The sequence below is a fragment of the Squalius cephalus genome (genome assembly GCF_949319135.1).
Source record: "Squalius cephalus genome assembly, chromosome: 12".
Taxonomy (NCBI): Eukaryota; Metazoa; Chordata; class Actinopteri; order Cypriniformes; family Leuciscidae; genus Squalius; species Squalius cephalus.
In genome coordinates, this window is record NC_137133.1 from 28429821 (window position 1) to 28455418 (window position 25598).

A 25598-nucleotide genomic window follows, 5' to 3' on the forward strand; every position below is an offset into this window, starting at 1 on the left:
TTCTTCAAGTTCCATTTGCAAAATTGGCATGCCAAGTTGGCCTATTTTCCCCAGCCATATTCTCCTCTTTCACTCACTCCTCTTTTTTTCAGCGCACATAAAAACCACAATTGCCAAAGTGTGATTCATCTTGCTCTATTTGTTTACCACTAGCGCATGCTGATGACGTTTTGTTCTTCTATACTAACTTGTGTCATAGCTTACGATTCAGTGGGTATTATCATCGTACAGTCTATGTCATACCCAAGTTTATTAGATCCATGTTGTACAGTGTGATTTGTAGTGATCTTAGGATTGCTGAAATCACACAGTCTGGAGCAGGCATAACATGCTGATTTGATGCTGACACATTTCTTAAAATTGATCAATGTTGAAAATGGTTGATGCTTAATATTTTTTTATGAAAAGAACAGGGATTATTTGAAAGCATTTTTTTTTTTTGTAACAATGTAGTCTTTACTGCCACTTTTGATACATTTACAAATCCTTGCTTAATTAAAATATTAATGTAAAAAAAAAAAAGTTTGAATGGTAGTGTACATGTTTGATTCAATTATTCTGTGATTAGCAAAAGAAGACCAAATTACATTAACATTAACATTACCAAACTGCATTATTTGTGGTGGTAGTCTGCATTTGCTTATCATAGCTACTTGCATGTGTTATAACCAATGTGGTTTAATATCGTTTCCAAATCAAAATGTACACTTGCATGCACTGGCAGTGCACTGATTACTTGTTTTGATTGTCTTGAGTTTCTCATGATTCTGTTTTATAGGATAGCGTAAGATTTTGGTGTTTTGAAAATAAACAAGACAATGCTGACATCACTGGTTCTGTCTTGATATTTTCATAAGAGAAACATTAAGGGAAGAGACAACAACCATATACAGTTGCATTTTGTATTCTTTAATCATGCTGACATTTTAAAGCTGAGATATTTTCTTTTCCTGCCTGATCACTTATCACATGGCTTTCTGAAAAACTTCAAATTGATTGATAATGGCATTCTGAGGTCAAATATTGTTGTATAATGATGAGTCTAATGACTACTAAATCTTTATAAATTTTATATAATTTTATAACTGACTATTATTATCCCAGACAAACAATTTCCTGTATAGCTGTGCTAGTTACACAACTCTAATATCACTCTGCAGTCTCACATAGTACAGAAATCTGCGCCCATCTTGATAATTTTGTATGTAGCCATGGGATAAATGCGTAATTGATACTTTTCAAGTTATAACTCTCAGCATTGACTTTCAAGATCTTCATTTTGTAGGTACTCTATTGGAAATAATGCTTAGCTTCCCTATAATAGCTAAATGCAGCCCATAGATTTAGGCTTGTAGTTCTGGGGCAAGAAGACCATATCAGGTAATAGAAAGTTTTGAGGATGTCTTGTGCTGCCCATCTTTCTCATAAAGACCATGTGATCAATATAAAGTAGGTCTAGTGAGTGGTTTAGAATAATGCAATAGATTTATTTTTAAATAGGTTTTATTCATCCTAATGTGGGCTAATCAATAGTTCACAAGCATCCTAAAAGCTTTTTTTCTGCCTTGTTTCAGTTTTCTCATTTACTGTACCATTACGTTGTGGAAAACTTGTCTATATAAGCAGATTTAACTCCATGCAGTTTTTTTTTTTGTGTGTTAAATACCGAATGCATTTTATTCTTATTTTTGGCTTGTGTAGCTTAATATTACAGTTTTGTAGTACATATCTATCTTGTGTTTCAAAGTAATGAACAAAGCATTCAGGATTAATAAATGTAGCCTTACATATTTGTTTTAAATCTGTTGTAAGCCTTGTTCTTTCAAATATGAAAATATATGATCCGACTGGTGCTTAAATTGATAGCCTACTGCACTTCAAATACCTTAAGGGCCCCATGAGAATCAATATCGTTGGTCGAGAATACTGGTCTGGAACAAGAACAAAGGCCCATCTGAAGTCAAAAGCTTAATGGTGTCCTAGCTGCTATAATCTAGAACGTGTACACGCACTTGTCAAACCATCTGTGATCTCTGCCCTAGGTCACACATCAGTTGAGGTGAAGTAAAAGGTTTGTTAATTAATGCAGCAGGAAATGTTCTCTTTCATCTTCTCGCTGTATACAAATCATTAGATTTGATCACAGCTCAGCGCCGATCAGCTGCTTGCCCGAAGCTGGTATGAAAATAGATAAGATCATTTTGTAACCTCTTGTGAAACTTCATGGCAAAGCTTGAGACGGTGTTAGACTTCATCACTGTTAGATAATGTGTGCCTTAAGAGGCGTTCGCAATGATGGCGATTTGCAAATGTGTTGTTAATTTTTTTTTAATGGATTTTGCTCCCTCAACCACAGTTAGTTTTCTCTCTGTGATTCATCCACAGGTTGCATTGAGCACCAATTTCCTCCTGCCTCCCTTAGTGGGATGGTTCTGCATGACAGGGAGGGTATGGTTCTGTAACCCCCCTCTCTGTCCTCCAGTCCCCATCCCATAAACCCAGTGGACCACAGCCATAGTGTTCCCCTCAATGTACATCCCACTGGAGCCCTAGATCAGGTAAGTCATCCACATTGGGCTTTACAGACACAGACTCTCAGTGACCCCAAGTATTATCTAACACAATACTTTGCTTCTACCACAGGTTACATTGGGTGTCCATTCTCTGCTGCCTCCCCCCGGTGGGATGGTTCTGCATGACAGAGAGGGTGTGGCGCCATAGCCCCCTCTCTTTGAGATCTCTCCCACCTCATAAACCCAGTGGACCACAGCCATAGTGTTCCCCTCAATGAGCATCACTCTGGAGCCCTAGATCAAGTAAGTCAGCAGATCATGCTGAAGCTCAAAGCTGTATTGAAATAACCTGAACTGGCAACAGCTGAGACCAGGGTCCAAAATTAACACCCGCCAAGCGCCAAATGCGCGTAGATTTTCCGTTTGGCGAGTAAATTTCAAAAGGCTATCCGCCACACTGGCGGGTGAATGTTCATACCAAAATATACAATTTTCAGCACGCACGCGCTCTTCTGCCTCTTAAAGGGATACTCCACCGTTTTTTCATATTAAACTATGTTATTCCCTTAACTAAGACGAGTTGATACATACCTCTCTCGTCTCAGTGCGTGCACTAAATCGCTCTGTCTTGCGGCGAAACTTTGTTAGCACTTAGCTTAGCCCAGTTCATTCAATATGGGCCAAGCAGAGAAGCTACCAAACACCTCCACGTTTTCCCTATTTAAATACAGTTACTCGCGTAGTGTAACTCGACCTAGGACGGTGACACAAAACAAAACGTTGCGCTTTTCTAAGCGCGTAAAATGGATAACTATATTGTGCTTGGAAGCACTTCGACTTCGGCGCAGTAATATCTTCACTCGTGAAAAATCCTCTCACCGGCCCCCGCTCCCTCTAGTGAAGATATTACTGCGCCGAAGTCGAAGTGCTTCCAAGCACTTGCTATGGTATTCCGCCATACAATATAGTTATCCATTTTACACGTTTAGAAAAGCGCAACGTTTTGTTTTGTGTCACCGTCCTAGGTCGAGTTACACTATGCGAGTAACTGTATTTAAATAGGGAAAACGTGGAGGTGTTTGGTAGCTTCTCTGCTTGGCCCATATTGAATGAACTGGGCTAAGCTAAGTGCTAACAAAGTTTCGCCGCAAGACAGAGCGATTTAGTGCACGCACTGAGACGAGAGAGGTATGTATCAACTCGTCTTAGTTAAGGGAATAACATAGTTTAATATGAAAAAACGGTGGAGTATCCCTTTAAGAAACTAGCAGAGAGAGAGAGCCGTCTATGGAGAGAGCCCTGGCCGCGCGCGCGCACTCACTATTCAGAGCGACAAACGTCAAGCTTCCCCGTACTTTTTGATAAGCGTCCTTGACAGGGCGGCCAGAGCTTCTTTGTAGCTCAAGTCGGCGGCGGTGTGAACGTACAGTTAACGCTCTATCTGTTGACGGCGCTGAGGAAAAAGGATATGTGAAGCTCCCGCCACTGGAAGAAGCGGTCGCCGCCCATTTGTGTCCTGCTCATCAAAGCCGTGCAGAACGTCTTCAGCACTCGCGGATCGTGCATACTCCGCCGCTGGCCAGGCTGCTTCTGCTTTACACACCATGGACGTTCTTTTCTCAAGAAAATTAGTTTTCTCATAGCGTTTGCAACGCAATAGCCTACTCGTTCCTTTATCTCTCAGGGAACCGAGGTTACGCAAGTAACCAGTACGTTCTGCCTTCCCCTCCACATGAGTCAGGTAACACAACTGACAAAAACAATTTTATTTCACCCCAATGATAGTAATATTTCATATATTTCTCTCATTTTGATCAATATATATATATCGATTTTTTTTTTTATTATACATTTCAAATATTGCTCTGGACAATTTTGTATGTTTGTATTCAACATAATAGGCCTACCTTATTATCTCAATTAAATGTAGCCTACTTAAATGAATGTATATGTGACAAAAAAAGAATGCTGTTTATTATTTTGGCCGGTAAAAAATATGCCTGGCTGGTGGATTTTTTCATCTACCAGTCCCCGTGGCAGGTGAGCAAAAAAGTTAATTTCGGACCCTGGCTGAGACTGTGGGTCCAGCCTTTTATGTTTCATCAGGTGTTGTGGAGTAACTCACTAGAAGTTGTGATGGTACTGGACTGCGTTCTTAGTAGCGTGACAGTAGCTCAGCTGTTTTCAAAATAGTCTAGCACTTCTTCCAGTAACAAGCTATTTTCTCCAGCTAGTGGTGGCATGACTAAAAGTTACATCACTGTTGTTTATGTCACATTATATCACATGCAGCCTCATGTGTACCAAGGCAAAAATCAAATACTTGTAACATAATATTGGGTATTAATTTTAGTGATTCAGACCATTTGTTCATGCATTGTTTTGTAGTGAAATCATTTGTTTGTTTGATTGTTTTCAAGCTGTTGTGTGCCTAGTAACTTGTATCGGGGCACACAATAGTTTCGCTGCCATTTGTTTTATTCTCATTTGGTTAAAGGCTTCTATTAAATAAATACATTTAAAGGTAGAAACAGCTTCTAAAACAGTAGTTAAAATAGTCCTCTGAATGTTGAAGTCACAACTGTCAACTAATGTCATCTCTGCAAAGGTAATCAATGAAGTCCATAAGACAGTTGTTTCTGTTCAAACAATTTAAGGTTCAGCACGGCACAACTGCTTTGAGGCGTTTCAAACATGAATTAGGGACAGTTGGTGCAGGTATAAAAAAATGTCAGGCCCCACTGTCCTTTTTTTTTTTTTTTTGCATCTGCTAATACTAGATGTGTTGTGGTTGATCAACAGACTTTACAGTTGTCATGGTAATGTAACCTGATTGTGCCTCCACTTAATCTGTTGCTGTTTTAAATTACAGTTTAAAGGTGAACTAAGTAACTTTTTTACCTTAACCGAACAGCTTCGGAGTCATTGGAATAGTTATATGACTTTTTTCGGGTTGAGACGTGGTCGGCCGGCCACCTCAGCGTCAGGAAGTATCGCGTGATATCAGGTCTCGCGATGTAACGAATTGCTTTACGGCACTGCACACATACATATCTAAACATTTATATGCTAGCCTTCTGTGTATCATACATACCTCAGTGGACATGGCCCGTGCATTCGCCGGGTTCTTTGAAAACAAATGCACATGACCAGCAGGAAAAGATGGGAGGTGGGAGAGTCGCCAACGAGTTTTGATGATAGTGTTGTCAAATATCTATTCCGAAGATGTAGGGGGAGCTCTATAGAGAAACCCGCGAGAAAACAGCGAAGAAATCGGCAAAGCTGCATAGTGCTGCTTTAATTTCCGCACTCAAACTTAGGTGATTTAATTAACAGCATAGATTTAAAGCTATGGTCTACGATTTCAAAGATTGTTCATTATTAATAACCTCGTTTAGATGCTGGTTATGGTTCTACAGTACAGTCCTAACAATATGAAGAGAAAAAAGAATGAAAAAAATCCATTCACTCTATTGGGTGTACAGCTGCAGAGAAGTTGACCAATGTAAGCTGTCCGGCCGGACAGCTTACATTGGTCAACTGCTCTCATCCAATCCCCCGCTCCTCTTGACGCTCGCGTCTCCACCCCACCGCACCCCACCCCGCCCCCCTCCTGCGTCATGAAATTTCGCGGGCAAGCAGCTGACAGTCTATGGTAGCTAGCAAAGTAGCATCAGCTCAGCAATGGAGAAAAAACAAACCAAAAAAAACGACGCTGACACGGCTGACTTTTTGTTGAGCAGGTAAGCATTTATTTTTTACTTTTATGGTGTGAGGTGTTACATAATAGCTTTTTATCAGTCTGACAACATGCTTATGCTGCCGGTCGGCATTGGAATGTTAGCCGTTTAGCATCGCCTATCACGGGTCAAAGTGATTATATTTCTTGAAGTGCTTGAATATATTTCAGTATATATTCAGTTTCTGTTCGAGCCGATCGGAATTTGAACAAGATGCGCCAATGTTTACTACCGGTGATCACAGCTTGACTGAGTGACGTTGTTTAGGTCGTTTCCCGGTGGGAGGGATCAGGTAGCACAGAAGGGAGGGGGGTGTGTGTGGAGGGGCGGGATGAGTTTTTTAAAACTTCACAACTGTCTCAGGCTTTCTCGACCGATTTTCAACATCGTAGACTACAGCTTTAATGTATGTATGTTTCTTGACCCTTGTTAGTTAAAAAACGTTACACATAGGTCCATAGAGGACAAAAATGTCCATGTCCAAAAACTGTCAAATTTGGTCTCATTTTAAAGAAGACCCATGGCAGATTATTGTTGAATTAAAATAAATTTAAAGAGTGAAACAGTTTTTTTTTATAAATCTTTAAATGTATGTAAATTATTTGAATAATATTTTATATATATTATGAAACATGTTGAACTCTAAAACTGCTAGAAAATCAAAGCCATAAATCTAAATAAGTTGTGTTCCAAATTTGAGGTTGATATCTCAAAAAATTTGCCTAGCTTTTTAGCAAGACCTTGTTTGGACACAGTATCAAATTTTCCCCATTCAATGCCAGCAAAGCTCCACTGGTAAAGCTCCACAGTGGTTGGTTTTGTGATTTGCAGTACAGTTGAATTTTCGCTCTCAAATATTACACGTACACACACACAATTTATTTTTATTACACACATACAAACCACACTCTGACATCCATATTACCAACACACCCACACAATTATAGCTGCATAATTTATCCATTTGCCTCTAAAATGTGCAGAATCAGAAAACAGCAATAAAGCGAGTATTGGCTGCAATAAACCTGAGAAAATGGCACCATCTGGTAAAAAAATAGTAAAAAAATGTAATTTTGAAGCCTTGCCAACAGAATGAAAGCCTATTAGCAAAGACTGCATAATTTTATAGTAAAATGTCCCTAGGATTAAAAATTGCATTTGACCCCAATTTCAATGGGGACATTTTTGTCCTTGAGGTCCTGAGTGTAACTTTTTTTGTGTTACTACTAAATAGATTTATGGAGGTGAAGTAGTAAAATTCCAATTAAAATGTATGCACTTTTGCCAAAATGTATGCAGTTGGCATTAACACAGGCAAAACAAAACAAAACTGAAAAAGACAAAAATATCCATAAGGACACTCAAGGGTTAAATAACCCGCTTTTGCTGTTTTCTGTATTGTTGTCTTTAGTACTTTAGAAGGACTTTCCACCCCTCTTCTTGGCTTGCTTGGTTTTTTGTTTTAGTTCCACCCACACTGAAATCTAATTGGGCTAAAGTACCGATCCTCATGCATATTAATCATCAAATAAAATAGAGGGCGATTTAAGAAAGTTAGGAAACATTTACTATTTTATAGAAGAGAAAGTCATAATTACTGGAGGAAATTAGCGACCTGTCTTGCATAACTGTTTGAACTTTCCTAAAAACTCCTGGACCTCACCTAACAGCATTTAATGTATTAATTATGAGTGCAGATCATCATTTTTTTGGCATGTATTTTTTGGTCTACGTCAGCTGGGAGAGCATTGTGATTGCTTTAATTTTTAATGTATTAATTATGAAAAAATGTAATTCATTCTGTTTTCACAAACAGGCTTATATTCTCAGTATGTAGTAGTCCCGGTTAATAAGATTATTTCAAGTAAATCCAACCAGCTACATTAAACAAAAGATTTACCATGCCACAGATTAGAGGAGTGAGAAAGAAATGGGTGCTTTTTTTATTCTTCCACACTTTCACTTGAATTACATTGAATTAAAGGAGCTAAAAATGCAATAAATTAGTAAAGCACAAAATTGCAGCTGTATTTAACTGCGTCTCTGTGCGCATTTTAAGATGCAGAGCTTACAATATATGCACACAGATGTAGGTAAAAGCCGTCAGATGGTATACACACTAGTCATCAATATTACACAAGCTGTAATCAAATGCAAAAACCCACGACTAAAATATCATTTGCTCCCTTTCTTAATGTGTGGACAATTGCTCATGCTAATCACTAAGTTGCTTGGAAACCAGCTGAATTGACAGACCGACCTCTTAATATGAGGGTAATCACTGACTTGCATGAATTAGGCGAAGACCCTAATGGCTTCTCAATTCAGTTTGGAAAAAAGGCAGTTTGTTTAGCTTATATGATGATTGCATGAGCACGGCTGTGTTTTCTTTCAAAGGGTTCGTGCTGATTGTACGGGGCTCTGACACCTGCTTTCTTAGCTGTAGTCATCAGACTTTTCTTTACTGCTTCCGCATACTTAAGCTGTACTCTCCCTGCAATTTTCCCCATAATTATCGGATTTTGTTTGACATGTGTTTCGTGTTATGGAAACTGTGATCTTTTTCTGATGTCAACAGTACAGTGTTATGCAGTAAGTTTTGTGTAATTTAATGCTGGTTAAGCTCATTAACAAAAAAAACAACGTCAACAACAACAAAAAAACATTATGCTCTCTTTTCATGATTTAATATTCATTTAATTTGTGTTCAATTTAACGGTTGTTCAATTGCTAGACTGCAGCCTGGGGTCATAGGAGGTGAAAAAAGTAATATGGGTGCTATTGGGGAATCAAGTGCACTGCATGCTCAAGGGTGCAATTACACTGAATAGAAATGAGAACTGTGGAATTTGTAGCACAGTGGTTTGTATTATGAATAGGCCTAAGGGTTATTTATTTGTGTGCATGACAGAATGTCAATGAATGACGCAACCAAACAGAGGTAGATTTCCATATCAATGTTTTTTTTTTATTATCATCACTATCAAAGTAAATGCAGTTATAAAATAACGAACATTGATTCTTTATTTCCCAAACTGCATAAGAATGCTCTGACCTTAGTTGAAGCTAGACTTGTTTGCATGCTACCGAAGCTAACACTAGCTATGTTTTCCATCCACTTATTTTTATGCGCCTTTTGGGAACAAACACTGGATGGAAACTGAGTCGGATAAACTTTTTATCCGATAAGAAAACATGCGCATAAACTACGATGGAAACACAATTACCATATAAATTACTCTGCGAATAAAAAAATAAAAAAAGTCATGTGACTTTGGAATGGGACAGCATAGCTGGACTAACCAGCGGACCGATCTCGTTGCACAGCATCTAAATTGCTCTTTTGGTTGTTCTGAATTGCCAAAGGAAAGACTGTTGTCTAAGTGGTAGATTATAATTATCTCCCAGAACTGTCTTACACGACTGCATTCCCAAAAAGCAGGCATCCACCTCCGAAAGCAAGATAACTTTATTGCATTTCGTCTGTACGCTCTGAGGCACAGGTCATTTATTATAGGCTATACTAAATCATTATATACAGTGGCTTCTCCTACTGCAGAAACTTCCATTTGTCTTAGTGATATTTAGTGCCAGTTTATCAGGAAGGATGATTTTTGCTCTCGTCGGCTCACTGGATGGAAACGGTGCTTTATTCGTAAAGGTTTTATGCTATATTCCAATTTTGCGCATAAGATACATTAACAACTTTGGATGGAAACATAGCTACTGTGATTTAGAGCTGTTCAGATTCTCTCTCTTTGTTTGTAGTTATGCCACTTAGACTTGCATATTGATACTGTAGTAAAGATTTTACAGCGAAAAGACATGTCCCATGACCTAAGGTGGATGTTTTTAGAATAATACTAAAAGGTATTTTTACTTGCTAAAAAAGTGTAAACTATCAATGAGATGAAATAATGCATGTAGTAGATTGTGTACAAGAGTTTCTCTCAGGAACATTTGGGAAACGTTGATAATTGTACATGCCTTAGAAATGTATGTATCAAATATGATAGAGTAGGCTTTATGGGGTTAAAGTAAACATCCTGAATCAAGGCATAAACAATGAATGTGTCAAACAATATGCTCCCACCCCATAGGTCTTACATATTCACCAACCTCCTGAATAATAGATTTAAAAAATGTAGTTTTGCACATTTTGAGTATGCCTTGAATCATGTCAGATTTTTACAAATAACTTTGGTTATATTTCTGCACTGGGAAGCTCACGAATCTTTAAAAAAAAATGGATTAATTGGCACATCTTCAAAGAATGAGTCACGACTGTTGCTTCAGCCTCACACTGTGTTCAGATTTTCAGGCAGAGCCGTGTACATTTTCTCTCTCCTCTGTATTGCAATGGGGAGGTAGACAGCAACAGTGACTCCACGGCTTCTCATGGAGCAAACCATTGACCGATCGAGGGGGACGGCTGTGTGCAGTCAGGCGTGGGATTTGTCCGTTTTGAAACTTCCTCGCTCTGCCGTCGGTCTCCTCTACGAGGGCCTCTCCCCTCTACTGTTGAACTGTGCCTCATTAGCTCACTTTTATGAGAAACCTTTTCTCTTTTAGCCTGGCGTGAGTGCTGATAAGAGTGTGTAAACAATGCTTTTCATCCCCTCTCTTTCGGTGCATGGTGGTCTGTCCCTCTCCCTCAGTGACATACGTTGCTGTTCTGTCCGCGCGCGAAGTGAAGTGATTAGTGTAGCTCTCGACGAGAAGGAGCCCTGTATCCTGGGAAATGGCGAGACACGCGGCCATAGTTCGTGCTGACAGAGGGGTTAGCGCAAGTGTCGTGGACTGTTCTCTGACCGGACAGGCTGTGTTGGCCAGCTTCATAGGTGACAGCTGAGCCCTGCCTCAGGTGCGTGAGTGAGCGAGAAAAAGAGAGAGCAAAAAGGAAAATCCCTCCCACTGTTTTTTTTCTTCCATAAGCAGGTTGTTTGCCTTTAGGCATGCTGTGTGTGTGTGTGTGCGTGCGTGCGTGCACATACGCGTGGGAGAGTGTGTGTGCCGAACATGTGAGGGGACTGCAGGCCTCCCAGAGTTTCATAGTTTGTTTGTGTGCTCAAGGAAGTGTGAGGAGAATGTACACATTAACATGGAGAGTGAGTGACCAAAGTGAGCACAGATTCAAATGTTATTGAGGATGATTATGAGGATTTTTGTGTTTGTACTTGTAGAAAGGGTGAGATCCTACAGTTATGTCTCTTTACTTTGATGAAATATCCTAAAGATCACAATGTGAAGAACACTTCAGTGTTAAATAGGATAAGATTTATGTCAAATTAGGGTTAAATAGTTAGCTTTTCTGGGTTTTTCCTGGGTCAACAATGGTCTTCAGTGGTGGCGGACGAGTGGTTTTGGTTATTTCTGGTATCACATCTGGTTATATCTGGTTTTGTGTGTGTTTTTGAGTTTTGTATGTATATGCTTCTATTGATAAATCAATAGACCTTCAAGTTTATCAAAGTATCTGGGTAAACCCTTGTGATAATGGGTCTCTTCATACTTAAGATGAAGTCTCATTATACTCATGATATTCTACTGACAGGAAATGCAAAGATGTTAGATGTGTATGAAAAGAAAGTTTATTTAGACACAGTCACATGATGGCAGTGCCTCTTGGCAAAAAAAATAGGCTACAGTGTGCTTTTATCCACTACTTTCACTGATATTTAATTATAGCTCCGTTAAATAGCCCCACAACTTATTAGCAGATATAAGATGGAAGCATCAGCTTACATGCAAACTTTCTCAACCAAAGACTGATGACTCAGAGTTTATAAACAGGATCAAGCTGACCTATAGACAATATTTATACTGTAACCGTTCCGTCAAGTTCTATAATACAGCTTTGCAGTTAAAGCATTTTATCCAATGCATTTGGTGAGGGAATTTGAAATCTTGATTGGACTTTGCCAAATATTTCTTATCTAGCAAGAAATATGAGCTTCAGCAAACAGCAGACGGTAAGAGAAAGACTAACTTCTCAAAATATTTTTCTTCTTAAAGTACAGTGCAGAGGTGTAAAAATTATGTCAATGTGAACATACATGCATTGATTAAATAGAAATATCAATCCTCTGGAAGATTAGGGCTCACAAACGGTGTGCTGTTAAAGATGATTTGACTTTCCATTATCTTAACGAACTGGAAATTTTGAAAAATGTGCTGTAAACCATCCAAAACATGTTTCAGGTAATTCAAGGTAAATATCTGTGTCCCATGTTTAAGGGCTATGACTACGTTTTTGCACAGGTCACGCGTCTATTTCTTTTGACGTTAGCTTCAGCTGATGTGGTTAACTCGTGCAACATGAGCAGTGCGACTGGTTATTCTCAAGTCTAAGCACAGGGATCTTCATTACCAGTGTGGGTTGGTTTTACTCGGCACTTGAGCAGGGCTGAACACTGAGCACATTGGGGCAAGCTGTTGATAATAAGAGTAAGGGCCGCACATGCACGGGAGTCATTATGTCCTGGTGGATTTTCTTAAGGATCTAGCCTAATTTCTGAACAATTTTGCTCATTCACATGCATGATCATGTTTCACATTCTCCAGAGCGATGAAGTGAAAGCTTGAGTGCCTCAAAATATGGGGAAGTAAACTCAAAGGTGCCTTTACTTCCTCCAAACCTTCTTAAAGAATTCTCAAATGTGTGAATTAGGGATTTATAATGGTATATAGATTGTTTTATTGTTTTCAGAAGATCCTTCAGCAGTGATTAACATTTTGAAATGAGAAATTTGCTAAAGCTTGTTGTGATGCAAGTAAATTGCTGTCTCTTTCTACTATAGAGGCAATTTTCAGGTTCAAGTGTTTAAATGTCTGGGATTTTTATTTTATTTTATTTTTTTCAATTTAAATGGGCCTGTTTAAGGCAAATTTGCTGGAAATGGAGCTGCCAGGGATTAGGGGCCGCTGGAGGTTTTCAACAGACCCACAATAGCAGCCTGTTCAGGCCTTGCAGATCAAAGCGCACTATGCCTGAGGAGCCAGCGCTGGTCTGGGTGGCGGCCTCCCCGAGTGGAGAAACAGAACACAAGATATGGCGAATGATCCTCTTCAAACTGAAGGGATTGACAAAGTTCCAGATTACTGATAGAGCAGGAATTACTTTGGAGTTCAGTCTTAGTTTGCTGTCCGAGGTTAGCATTAAATCATGCTGTTGAGGCACCAAATTATTGGGTGGTGTTAGTGGGTAACCTAGTGGGTAAACATCTGAACTTATAACCAAAAGGGTTATAGGTTCATTCAGCTATTGAGATACTTGAGCTAAGCCTTAACTCAAGATGCTCCAGGGAAAATCTGGTGCCATCATGTGAAAATTAAAATCTATCCATCAGCTTCTTTAGCTTGCATTTCTTTTAATGTGGGTCATTTATTTGAACATCACTTAAGTGTGGTCTTGCCATTTAAGTGCTGTTAACCTGGGCTCAGATCAGCCTCAGCCAGGCATTTTCATTCTTTGTATTGCAGTTGTGATCTTGCTTTTCATCATCATTGAAGTCTTATTAGCTGGAATAACATGCTTTTTATCCTTACCCAATATACTTAATACCCAATATATCTGTATACCCAATATTAGTATCAACGGGAGCTGTAGTCTTTTGTTATTAAGTTTAGTTTGTAGACAAGTAAACGGCTCTGTTGGTTCTGAATACCCTTAGTGGTATGTTGTGCAATGGTATGTATGCTTCTATGCATCACTATCACAAAATGCTGCATATGCTTTGGTATTCCTTTAAATGTGAAGCTTGAATGTGTCCTGTTTCTATGGTTACATTCTGCAACTGAGGACACCTGATTCTTTTAGGGAACATTGTGCATTTGCCTGTGGTGGATGAAGTACTGAAAAGCCAAACTTGAGTAAAAGTACAGATATCTAAACAGATATCTAAACTAAACTAAAAAAAAACAATGTTGCTGTTACTATTTCTAATAGGTAGAAATGCACTGGTCGACTGGCCTAAATCGAAACCGGACGGTTTTTACTCCAAACACACAATCAGCAACCATTTTTTCGTTTTATTCTGGACGATCTTTATACCGGACTTGCACACAAACTGCATTGCAATCATTTCCCAAATTGTCGTTTGTGTGGAAATATTATGAAGTCTGTAAACAGGATGTTAACACATGCAGGCCAGAAACGGGACACGCTGAAGACGGATGCAAAGAGGAGAGGCAGCAGAGAAAATGCTGTACCAAGCACAGCGAGCTCACTGTTCAAGATGTTTGAAATATAGGTGGAAAAATGTAAATATTGAATTGGGGGTGGGGGTTTATATGAATGTATATCTGAAGGGAAACTGACTGTCTTCAGAAAAGTTGGCATTTTCTTTTATCTCCGTATAAAGGATTTTATAAGCTGTTCCATAAGCGCCACCTACTGTAGAGAGTGATTCTTCATTCAGACTGTCTGCTGTTTTTGTTTTGTGCAGGTGTCTTATGTGGCATACTTTACTGTTTACAATATACAGTTTGAGCAACAATAAAAAAAACAGCATCAAGTTTGTGTTCAGTTTTAGCTGTTTCTTCCATTTGAAAATGAAATGAAAAATGGCAAAATGTTAATGTTTTTTTTTGTTTGTTTTTTTAAGTAAACAGTAAAAAATTAAAATCATAATAATCAAGTTTCAAATTGTTTCATACTGTTTAATGTGAATTTTTGGAAGACTCCATTATTGTTCATTCAAAGATTTAGTCAAAATTACAATTCTGCTAAATTCTGTGTGGTAAACAACACATGCGAACAAGCACACAAATGATTTGGAAACGGTACTTTGTCTTCCAAAATATCTTGCATCTCTGCATAATGCAGTCTAGCACTTCTTGGGCTGCGATGCTGAATAGCCTTTCACAGGCCGCTGAGGCAGGTAAAGGAGTCCATGTGATTCTTCCCAAATAAGATTAATACAACATCATCACTTTCCTCCTGATTGCTCTCCTCACTATAACAATATTTGTTTACTGTAGAAATTAAATATAGGTTCACAGATAACAGCGCCTGGTCCGTATTGGTCACGGATCAACTGTGATCTGTTGCACCCAACTAATAATTAATGAACACACTTATCATGATTGCTATCTTACCAGAGATGGACAAAAATCCTACTCCAGTAAGTAAACATGTCCCTGTCCCCAAAAATATTGGTACTCAATAGCACTTCCCTCCATGTTTTCGGCTGTGCATCATTTATTTTTACCAAGCATGCGCATCCCTGCTCATGTTGTCTCATACCCATTCAGATTGTGGCATCATCCTTTGTCCAAGTTTTTTGGAAGAATCGCGGCTGCGATTAATTTAAGATCGGAAGATTCTTTATTCCCACCTGTAAAGCATCCACCAGAGGCTTGCAGTACTTCAATGGTAACTTGACCTGGTCACGTTTGACGGTCAGCAGGTTGATTGTTGGAAGTAGCTACCCCATCTGGGCATTTGCTTCTGCTTGCAAGATGTTGGTTGCCTGGACGACTGGGCTCATGGCAGCAGCATACTCTGTGAGGAATGCAAGCTCATCTGGATTAAACCTGTAAAACAACAACACTGTTTTATAAAACTATAGAAATATTCATCTTTCTCAACAAAAAATTGCTGGATGAGTAATTAACTAAAATTGACCAATGATAAGTTGGGAATACAGTTAGTGCCTAAGAAAGGGTTGGAAAACACATTGACAGCAGTCTTTCCACTGCCTTGAACGCAGCAGCTGGAGGAAGCAAGCATCTTCAGGGGAGCATCTTTTTTAAGGGGATAATCACACTGAATGTGTTTTTGATCTTAAAAACACAAGGCGCATAATAGTTACTAGTAAAGAGCTGCAGTGCTGATAAATGGAAAAGAAGGTGAGCATGAGACGCGGGTCAACGGTCAGACGTCCATCTAGCATGTGTTTACATAGTAAAACAATTAAAAGCTGCAGAGCTGACAGATTGATCTGACAGAGCTTTGTAATAATTAATAATAATAATAATAATAATTTGTTGCATTTATATATAGTGCTTTTCTCTGTACTCTGTACGCTTTACATATGGAAGTGGGGAATCTCCTCAACCACCACCAATATGCAGCATTCATGGCAGCCATAGTGCTCCAGAACTCCCAACACACACCAGCTTATTGATGGAGAGGAGACAGAGTGATGAATCTAAGCAGTATATATAAACAGTAAATATGGGGATGATTAGGAGGCCATGATGATGAACAGTGGCCAATGGGCAAATTTGGCCAGGATGCTATTGTTACACCCCTACTCTTTTTCGAAGGACATCCTGGGATATTTTATCACCACAGAGAGTCAGGACCTCGAGTTGAACGTCTCATCTGAAGGCCGGTACTTTTTGACAGTATAGTAATCTTGTGCTTTGTTCACACATAGCATCGTAATGGTAATTTACTGATAATGTTACTACTTCTACCAAAAATTTACCAAAAGCTGATTTATTTGTATTTTTATCCTGTTACCAGTAAACACTGTATGTGTTAAAGGGGCTATTGTCTTCAGAAAGCTTGATTTTCATTATAATTGAATGCTTTTCTATGTTGTAATTCTTTTTATCCGAACCGACTTTCAAAAACGAGGAAAAACACAAGCCAACAATATTAGCAGTACCACTCTGAGATGTTCACAATTCTTTCATCTGGAGTCCAAGTCAAGTCTGAAGTCTTTATCGGAGTCTGAGTCAAGTCTGGAGTCTTTTGTCACGAGTCCGAGTCGAGTCGAGTCTTATGCCTTGCACAAAAAATTGTTCTCATACTCAAATCATATTGTTTGTATTATATAGACAAAATATATGATCTTTCTATTATCTTTTTTGTTTGTAATAAAGGTCCTAAGATTTAAAGGATAATGTAAATCCAGCTTGTTACTTTTGTTACTCCATTACAATGTATAAAACAATCGTCCTGGCAGCAAGACAAGTAGTTATTTTCAATACAATCGCTAGTGGACGCAAGATGGCGCCAGCCAGTCGCAGTTTAAGTAATAATAAAGGCCTAATAAATGGATTAACATCCTTCTATCTCTTCTCTCTCATAGACATACATTCAGAGAGAAAAAAAACTGCATAAAGCCTACTTCGAAAAGATCGATAAAAGTAAAACATGAAAAATGTCACTTTTAACATTAATATGAGTTCCCCTAGCCTGCCTATGGTCCCCCAGTGGCTAGAAATGGCAATAGGTGTAAAGCAAGCCCTGAGTATCCTGCTCCGCCTTTGAGAAAATGAAAGCTCAGATGGGCCAATCTGGAATCTTCCCTATATGTCGTCATACGGGGAAAGGTTACCTCCCCTTTCTCTGCTTTGCCCGCCCAGAGAATTTGGCCCGCCCATGAGAAAATGAGCTACGACCGTGCAAGCGCGAAATAGGTTTTTCCTTGAGAGACATCATGGCTTGCAAACGAGCGAAGCATTGCAGTTGCTCAGTGTTTGGATGTACAAATGAACACAAAAGTCTTTTTTAGTTCCTTCATATCTGTGCCTCTGAAGAATACAGCTTTAGAACAATAGCAAATCAGAGCAACATGAAAAGCCAACAACGTAGGCTAGCGTTAGCTACATGATAATAACTGTAACAGCATACATAAACAAACCAACTAAAGTACCGTATCCATATTTTAAACTAACCATTCGAAGACGTCCTCCTGTAGCCGCTGAGTTGCAACTTCTTCAGGTGCTTCTCCATCCGGATCATATTCTGGGTCAAACTGGAAAGCTTGAACGACTGCATGTCTACGAGCCATTGCGATACATCCACTGTAAACATTAACGCATGGTACCGTGGCCGCAAGCTGGTCAAGGCCACACCCCCACCCTCCACCTTGCCCCGCCTCTCTCCTCCTCATTAGCATTTAAAGCTACAGACACAGAAATGGCACGTCCTAAAGAAAGCTCAGTGTGGGACTGGCTCGTAGTGGCTGTAATTCTGCACCAAGGCTGAATTTCGGGAAAGAGACTTCAGATACAGTATTAGGGGACCACTAAGGCCTGTATAAAAGCATCCAAAAAGCAGCATGTCATAGGACCTTTAAAGACTAGATTTTATTTGTTAATGTTTTAACAGGCTTGCAATCGAAAGGAGCCAGGCAGATACATACACCACAGTATAATAATGTGACTTTCCTTTTGTAGATGCAAAAAATCTCATAAAATTTGATGTTGTCATTCTGGTGTCTTTAATTATTTTCCCACATTCCTTGCATCTAGTCGATTTGATATGTTAATAAACCCAAATGAAAGAACATACAGCACGGTTTTCATGGAACTTTCATTATGACGTTTCGGAGTTTACGCGCAATATACGGACATACGTAATAAAATTCTATGATAACGGTCCGAACTACTGCTACACGTAGGGAAATATATGCGACGCAGATATTATAAAACTATTCAAATAAAACACAAATTCTTTTTTTACTATATCAGTAGTTAAGGATTAAAAGACTTGAGTCGTTTTTAAAATATTCACGAGTCCTTTGGTCGTGTCCGAGTCAAGTCTGAAGTCTATTAAAATGCGACTGAGTCCGAGTCTCTAACTCGAGTGGTCTCTACCACTATACCGAACAGTAGAGTAACCAGAGTAGTACAGAAGTTAAAGCAGAAATGTAACAGCAGAAAACGTCCATGAGATGATGGGAGAAAAACCCAAAACCCAATTGAAAGGGTCTTCATTGGCAGAATGGCCATCTTTGGCTGTGGATTCTTCCCAGTGTCACATAATAGTGGTTATATGCACGCAGTATCGTCACAAATGGGATTTTCAGCGGTTCCTTCTAACAGCAAGAGTTAGATCATAGTGCTGGGTGGACAGCGCCACAGATCAAACAAGGCTTTCAGTTAGCAAGCCCTTTCACAGAAGATTTACGATTCCTCTGCAAGGAGCCATTGATTATGTGTACTGCTTGCAGGAATGAGCTGTCACTTCAGACTGCCTGATATGGAGTCATCTGACTGTCACGCTCAATCTGGTTGAGATATGTTGCCTATCATGGCGTTTACAGTAAAAAGGGACCTATTTCAGAACTGGTCAGACGTTTTCCAGAACCTGGCATCCTTTTGCCACTATTATTTTGTAGTTCTAGATGATATTATCAAATCAGGTGAATTCAACAATCAAAACTACCATTACCAACTTTTTCTGTTGTTTACTCCATTGGATGACTTAACTTTATTGTCCTGCTTTGTGTTTAGTTAGTAGAATGGTTCCTTCAAGCTTGACTGTGGGCTGACCTGTGACTACCCTGTTTTGCAGGTGTGCAAATGCTCAAAATGAGTGCTGCAGGAGAAAATGCCCTTGACCCCAACACCCCAGAGTCACGGAAGAGGAAGGGCTCTCCATGTGATACCTCTGGTCCCAGGTGAAGTATGAGATCATATTTTAGTCTTTCTTTCAGTTCACATTACTAGTGAGTATTTTATAAGATCTTAGCAATTATGTTATTCATGTAATACAATGCTATACATGCAGGCTGCTGACAATGGCGTCAAGGTGTGTCAGAGGAAGTGCAGCAAATGTTGAATAGGAGAAAAGGGTCTATTTTAACAATTGTTTGTTTAAAGTGTTAAAAAAAGTATTTATTTATTTATTTGTATGTTCTTTTTAGTTTTCTTTGTTTATTTACAAAAACCATAAATACGATATTTACAAAAAAAAGTCTAATATAAAAAATATAAAAAAAATGTTTGATATAAAAAATATTTATTCATTCAATTTGTCAAATATACAGTGTATATATATTAAATAAATGAATAAATATTTTTATATCATTAATATTAGAATTTTATTAAGTATCGTATTTATGGTTTTTAAATAAAACACCTTTTACCAGTGTTATAAAGGTCAGTGCGATGGGGAATGTGATCGGGACATAGCCCAGACTGGATTTAAACCCCAGTCCCTGTAAACACAACAGCTCTGTCATGAGCAATGCATGATAGGTCCAACAGTGGGTTGTTTTTAGGTGTAACATAGCTGGCCAGCGTGTTTTTTTGTTGTTGTTGTTGAAGGTATCCTTGTGTCAGGGTTGGTTGGAGGAGAACAGGTCTTTCTGGCTGAGTGATACTCTTCCATAGGGCCTTGGTGGGGCTGATGTAACTGCCTGTTTCTACAGCAACCCCACACAGCGCCCTGACCTGTGTATGCAGCGCGCTTGCGCACTACCTTGGCAAGCCGCTGACCTACTTTCTTTGCTGTCTTCTCCCACACACACATGGTATCATGCGCTCACACTTGCAAGTCATTCGTATGTACGTTCACTCAGAAGCAGCACAACCTCAAACAGATAAGCACTTTCCTCCATCCTTGCATACATACGCCAGCCGTTGGTCATGCTGGAGCAAGGGAGAGCTGATTGTTAGTCCCTTTAAGATTTGTGTATTGAAATGAGCATTAATTAATTACTATTTTCTACTAAGCAGATGATCCATGTTATTTTGATTTGTTATGAACCAGGCAGATGTATGTTTGTTTGTTTATTCTTAATTATTTATTCCCCTGGCCTAGACTGAGCCAAAATGAGTGGCTTACTGCGCTTAAACGGTCAAATACACACAAAATGATGTCGAAATACCCGTCTTAGCGAGTATTCAGTTAAATAAAGTCTGTTTTGGAACCTAATTATTTGAGGAAGATAACGAAAGTTGTGTAACAGTATATTGAATCCATGCATAAACTCTTAAAGTGACAGCATTCTAATATTCCTGCTGTTGTCTGCAGTGCTTGAAGTGGGGGAAAAAAGGTGCCGGTACTCTCTTGCATTGGCAAGTAATCATGACATTTGAGATTTCTACAGTGAAAAACAAAACTTAGAGATATTGCTGGTACAACAACAATTTATTGTTATTTATTAACAAAATAAATGTATTTAAACAAGTCGTGTGTGTGCGTGCCTGTGTGTGAAAACGGAACTACTCCAAGTCTGCAAGTCTAAATGTATTTGAAAAAAAGTATTGTATGCTTGCCAAGGCTGCATTTATTTAATCAAAAATACAGTAAAAACTAGGCTAATATTGTGAAATTGTTTTACAATTTAAAACAACTTCTTTAATTTATTTTAAAATGTAATTTATTTCTTCAGTTTCATGGTTCTACAGAAATCCTTCTAATATGCTAATTTGAAACATTTCTTATTATCATCAATGTTGAAAACAGTTGTGCTGTCCTACACTCTGTATGCGTTAGCCAGTTTAGCAGGGATTGTTGAAGAATAAACAGTGGCCACTGAAACTCTCTAATTCTGCGTCTTTAGAATCCGTGAATTTTTGTGAAATTTATTTCAGTTGCTTTAAAAACAGTGCACGCTATTATAGGACTCTTGTTTTTGACTGGATGATAAATAGCCTCAGGTCTGAAGCCGTTGCATTCCACTGATATCTAACATTACTTCACCATAGCCCCCTGACCATCTGTCTCTCTGTCCTATTCAGCCTCTCTCTCTTTCCGTTTCTCAGCTTGATAACCCATGTGCAGCATAAGCCTTTGAGGAATGCCTTCTAGTGCAAGGACTGTATACACCCCAACCCTTATTAGCTCTACAATGATACGTCTGTGTAAAAGTGTGTGTTTTAGCCTCGCTCTGGTTCCAGGCCACCCACAGTTTGTCCTTGAGTGCACCTATAGTGTCCTCTCGCCCAGCATTCTTCCTTTTAACTGCAGAATCCTCTTCTTCTATCAGGTGGCAGAACGCTGAGACCGCTAAAGACAGGGTTCAGGGCTGTTTGTGATCATAGTGTTCTCTGAGCATCATGAATTATTCAGTCCCCAAGTCCTTGCAGAATGCCCACTTAGTCTCTGTGCCAAACTTTACCACTTCAAGGCTTTGTCTTAAAAACATCATAACATAGACCAGCAGCAGATTGGCTTTTTCTTTTGTTTATTTTTTCCCCCTTTAAGTGCTGTTGGTTGTTCATGTGCCAGCAAAGGAAGGGATATCTGATTGTTAGACTCTTTAAAGCTGCAGTCCGTAACTTTTGGCGCTCTAGCGGTTAATAAACAGAACTGCATGCGTCTTGAGGAAGAACATTCTGTAGCCGGCGCTACTTCTCTTTGTTTATGTCTATGACGAGTCATGTAGGTACTGGGCTTCTCCGCAGCGGTACGACCCGAACCAGTCTAAAATAGCCCGAATATATTTTATTTTTAATTTTTTAATTTACTGTATATATGTACCCCCCCCCCCCTATTAATTATATATTTAATATATAAATAAATATGATTAAATTATTATAATAGTCATTTTAATTGTATAGAAAATATTATTAAAATATTGAATATTTACATTTTAAATATATTTAAAAATGCCTAATTGACTCTATTGTTAAAAAATTTGGGGTTGGTAAGATTTTTTTTTTTTTTTTTTAAACATTGCTCACCAAGGCAGCATTTATAAAAATAAAATAAAAAAAGTGATATTGTGAAATATTATCATTTATTATTATTTAAAAAAACATTAATATATTTTTTTAGTAATAACGCAAGTAACTCTTAATCAATTTAATGCATCATTGCTGAATAAAAGTATAAAAAAATCCTACTGACCCCAAACTTAGTACTGCATTTTGTAATAGATAATATTTTATGTACATTTAATATTTTATTGTTTTCGTTTACATTGTAAGGTACAGTGCTTTAGACTTTAATCTTTCAAGTGAGTGCTAAAATATGTACATTTCTCTTTTTTTGTTCATGTTTGTGTGCACATATGGTAGTTTGGAGAAGCGACGGCGGGAGCTGGAATGCCGCTACATTGACGAACTGGCTGAGTTACTATCGGCCAACATGAGCGATATTGCCAGCTTGAACGTGAAGCCGGACAAATGCCACATCTTAAAGAGCACCGTGGACCAGATCCAGCAGATCAAACGGCGCGAGCAGGGTGAGTAGCCAGTGTCCGTGCTTTTCCTTTGGGGCTGTGTGTGGGCTGCGTACAAGTTTTTCCATTCACTTCAGAGTACAGACAGGAAATTGACACTGGAGACGATTTGATAGTACAGTTGACTGCAACAATTTTCGTCAGGTTTTTTCCTGCGTTCAAAATATTTTGGCTGCTGCCAAAATTAATCTTTGTCCCGCCAAAGATTTTTTTGAACATTTCATGTGCCGTTCTGCAGTACTGGTACCCGCTGATAGCCGTCTGCTTTAAAACACTCGCCTTCAGCGTTGAGCTTTGTAGCCAATCACAGACATATCTGTTGCTTTTTTTTTTTTTTTTTTTTTTTGCTCACATGTGACTCAGATCCGTTTTTCTCATAACAATATGAACAGCAAAAGCCACATGAAATCTGATCTTTTCAATTCCTCTTTGGGCCACTTTCATATGTGGAACTAAATCTGATGCAGGTCAGATGTACAAAAAAGACCCAGGAAAAACCCTGTATAGTGCATAGAGCACTTGATGTTTGGTTTGTTGACATCCCTAATCTGATTAGAACTTGTGTTCCTTTAGTCATCTTAAAGACTAATGGGGGAAATAAACTGAAATGTGAAACACAACAAAAGGTTTTTATTAGGTTGTGGACTGGCTGTAAATTATAGTGGTGAGATATTTTTGGGGGGCCCAGAGGATGTGATTATTTGCTTGCCTTTTTGGTTTGTTTTAATCAGTAACTGGAGAGAGCTCTCAGACAAAGCCATAAAATGAAGAGAACACATATTATGTCCAAGACACACTCAGTGGTAAAGTAAATTTTTGAAGTTCTGCTGGTATGTTGACTTCCTGTATACTGTTCAAAAGTTTGAGGCCAGTAATGTATGTTTGTTTGTTTGTTTTTATTAAGGAATTATGACTTTTATTATGCAAATATGCATAAAATTGATTAAAAGTACAGTAAAACATTTATAATGTTACAAAATGCTGTTCTTTTGAACTTCCTATTTCTCAAAAAATCCTAAAATTTTCCACAATTAAAATATTAAGCAGCACAACCGTTTTCACGTTGATAATAAGAAATGTTACTTGAGCATCAAATCAGCATATTTTTATAGCACTTTATACAATACAGATCGTTTCAATTCAGCATTACAGGGTTAAAAGGCAAAATAATGAAAAGCAGCTTTAAAAAAGAAAATAGTGTCATTGTTCAACTGAAGTCATTTCAGTGCTGATTCAATACCATTGTAAAGATCATCAATTATTAAATGAGTTCAATTCGGCTATAAAGCAGCTCTTCAGAAAACAGTGATGTCCTTGTCCAGCTCCATTCAGTTCTCATCAAATAGTGTTAGTGTAGTCAGATCAATGATATTGTTGGATATTAAGTGTAAATAAAATCATTATCATCGTCAAAGGAACTTGCATGGGCAATTTTGTAGCAATCATAGAAGATTCACAGAATAAAGAAAATAACAGGTTTGTAATTACAAGGGTGAATAAATGATAACAATTTTTGGCTTAACTCTTCCTATAAGCCAGACATTTGGGATTTTTGGCCAGTCTAGTGTTGACCAATCATTAGGGGATGTTAGCGCTTGTCAAAGCTAGATGTCTGTGTTATGTTTAAAGTCAGATCTGCAGTGATGCATTTTAGCTTTTTAAGACTGGTTGCTTAAGATTAGTCCACTTGGTATGTAAATAATTCTTTCTGGAAATATGTATTTATCAATGCCACAAAGCATGCAGTCATACAGGACTAAATGATAGATTGACAGTGTATTTAAGCACATATTTAGTTATTGTAATATGCGTTATTTTTATTGCATCACTCATGTTATGTTTCAATTAATTTCTTATTAATAAATTATAACAAACTATAAAAAATAAATCATTGTCTTTATTTTCAAAGCTAGTTGGTCTAGTTGGTGGACTAGTTGGTCTGCCTATCAATAGACACAAGTTTCAAACTAATTTACCACAACTGGCTTAGTTCTCAAAGAAAGAGTCTGGTTTGTTTAATGACAAGTCCTCTCAATGGTTAAATATTTCCTAAGAACTACTGATGAGACCTTAAGTTGAGTAAAGTCCTTGTGACCCAAGCTCATTTCCTTATCATTGATCGTATTATTTGTTTGGAGATTATTTATGGTTGACCTTAAAGCAGTATAGTATTAATTTTATTGTCTATTTTGCTTCAAGAAATGATTTGGATTGTCGTTGTTGTCGTTGTTGTTACCGTATTTCCCAATGAGAGGCACCTTGAAAACTTTAAAGTAAATTGAAATGGAACAAAGCATGTCAGCTAGCTCCAAATCACCCCGTTATCTCACACTTGGAAGTAATTCAGAACATGCACCCAGTCATTCTTCATTTCGACAGCGGTAAACATGTCATCTCATGATTTGCTGGCCTTAAAAAAGGGTTTTGTTGGCATGGCAAACTAAGGAGCCCCTGGAATAGTGAATATC

General features: G+C 38.3%; 1 protein-coding gene across 3 annotated transcripts in view; it reads left to right on the plus strand.

Annotated features, from left to right (window-relative positions):
* ncoa1 (nuclear receptor coactivator 1) overlaps positions 1 to 25598 on the plus strand; it is a 60673-nt gene that overhangs the window by 9416 nt on the left and 25659 nt on the right. For 2 of the 3 annotated variants that reach the window (XM_079888167.1, XM_079888169.1), the window contains exons 2-5: positions 2386 to 2558; positions 2644 to 2816; positions 19512 to 19617; positions 22967 to 23133. In XM_079888167.1, the coding sequence (XP_079744293.1) occupies positions 19520 to 19617; positions 22967 to 23133 (265 nt within the window). In that variant the 5' untranslated portion in view covers positions 2386 to 2558; positions 2644 to 2816; positions 19512 to 19519. Of the gene's footprint in view, positions 1 to 2385; positions 2559 to 2643; positions 2817 to 10709; positions 11118 to 19511; positions 19618 to 22966; positions 23134 to 25598 lie in introns of those variants that run through there. The other variant, XM_079888168.1, reaches the window with a different exon arrangement.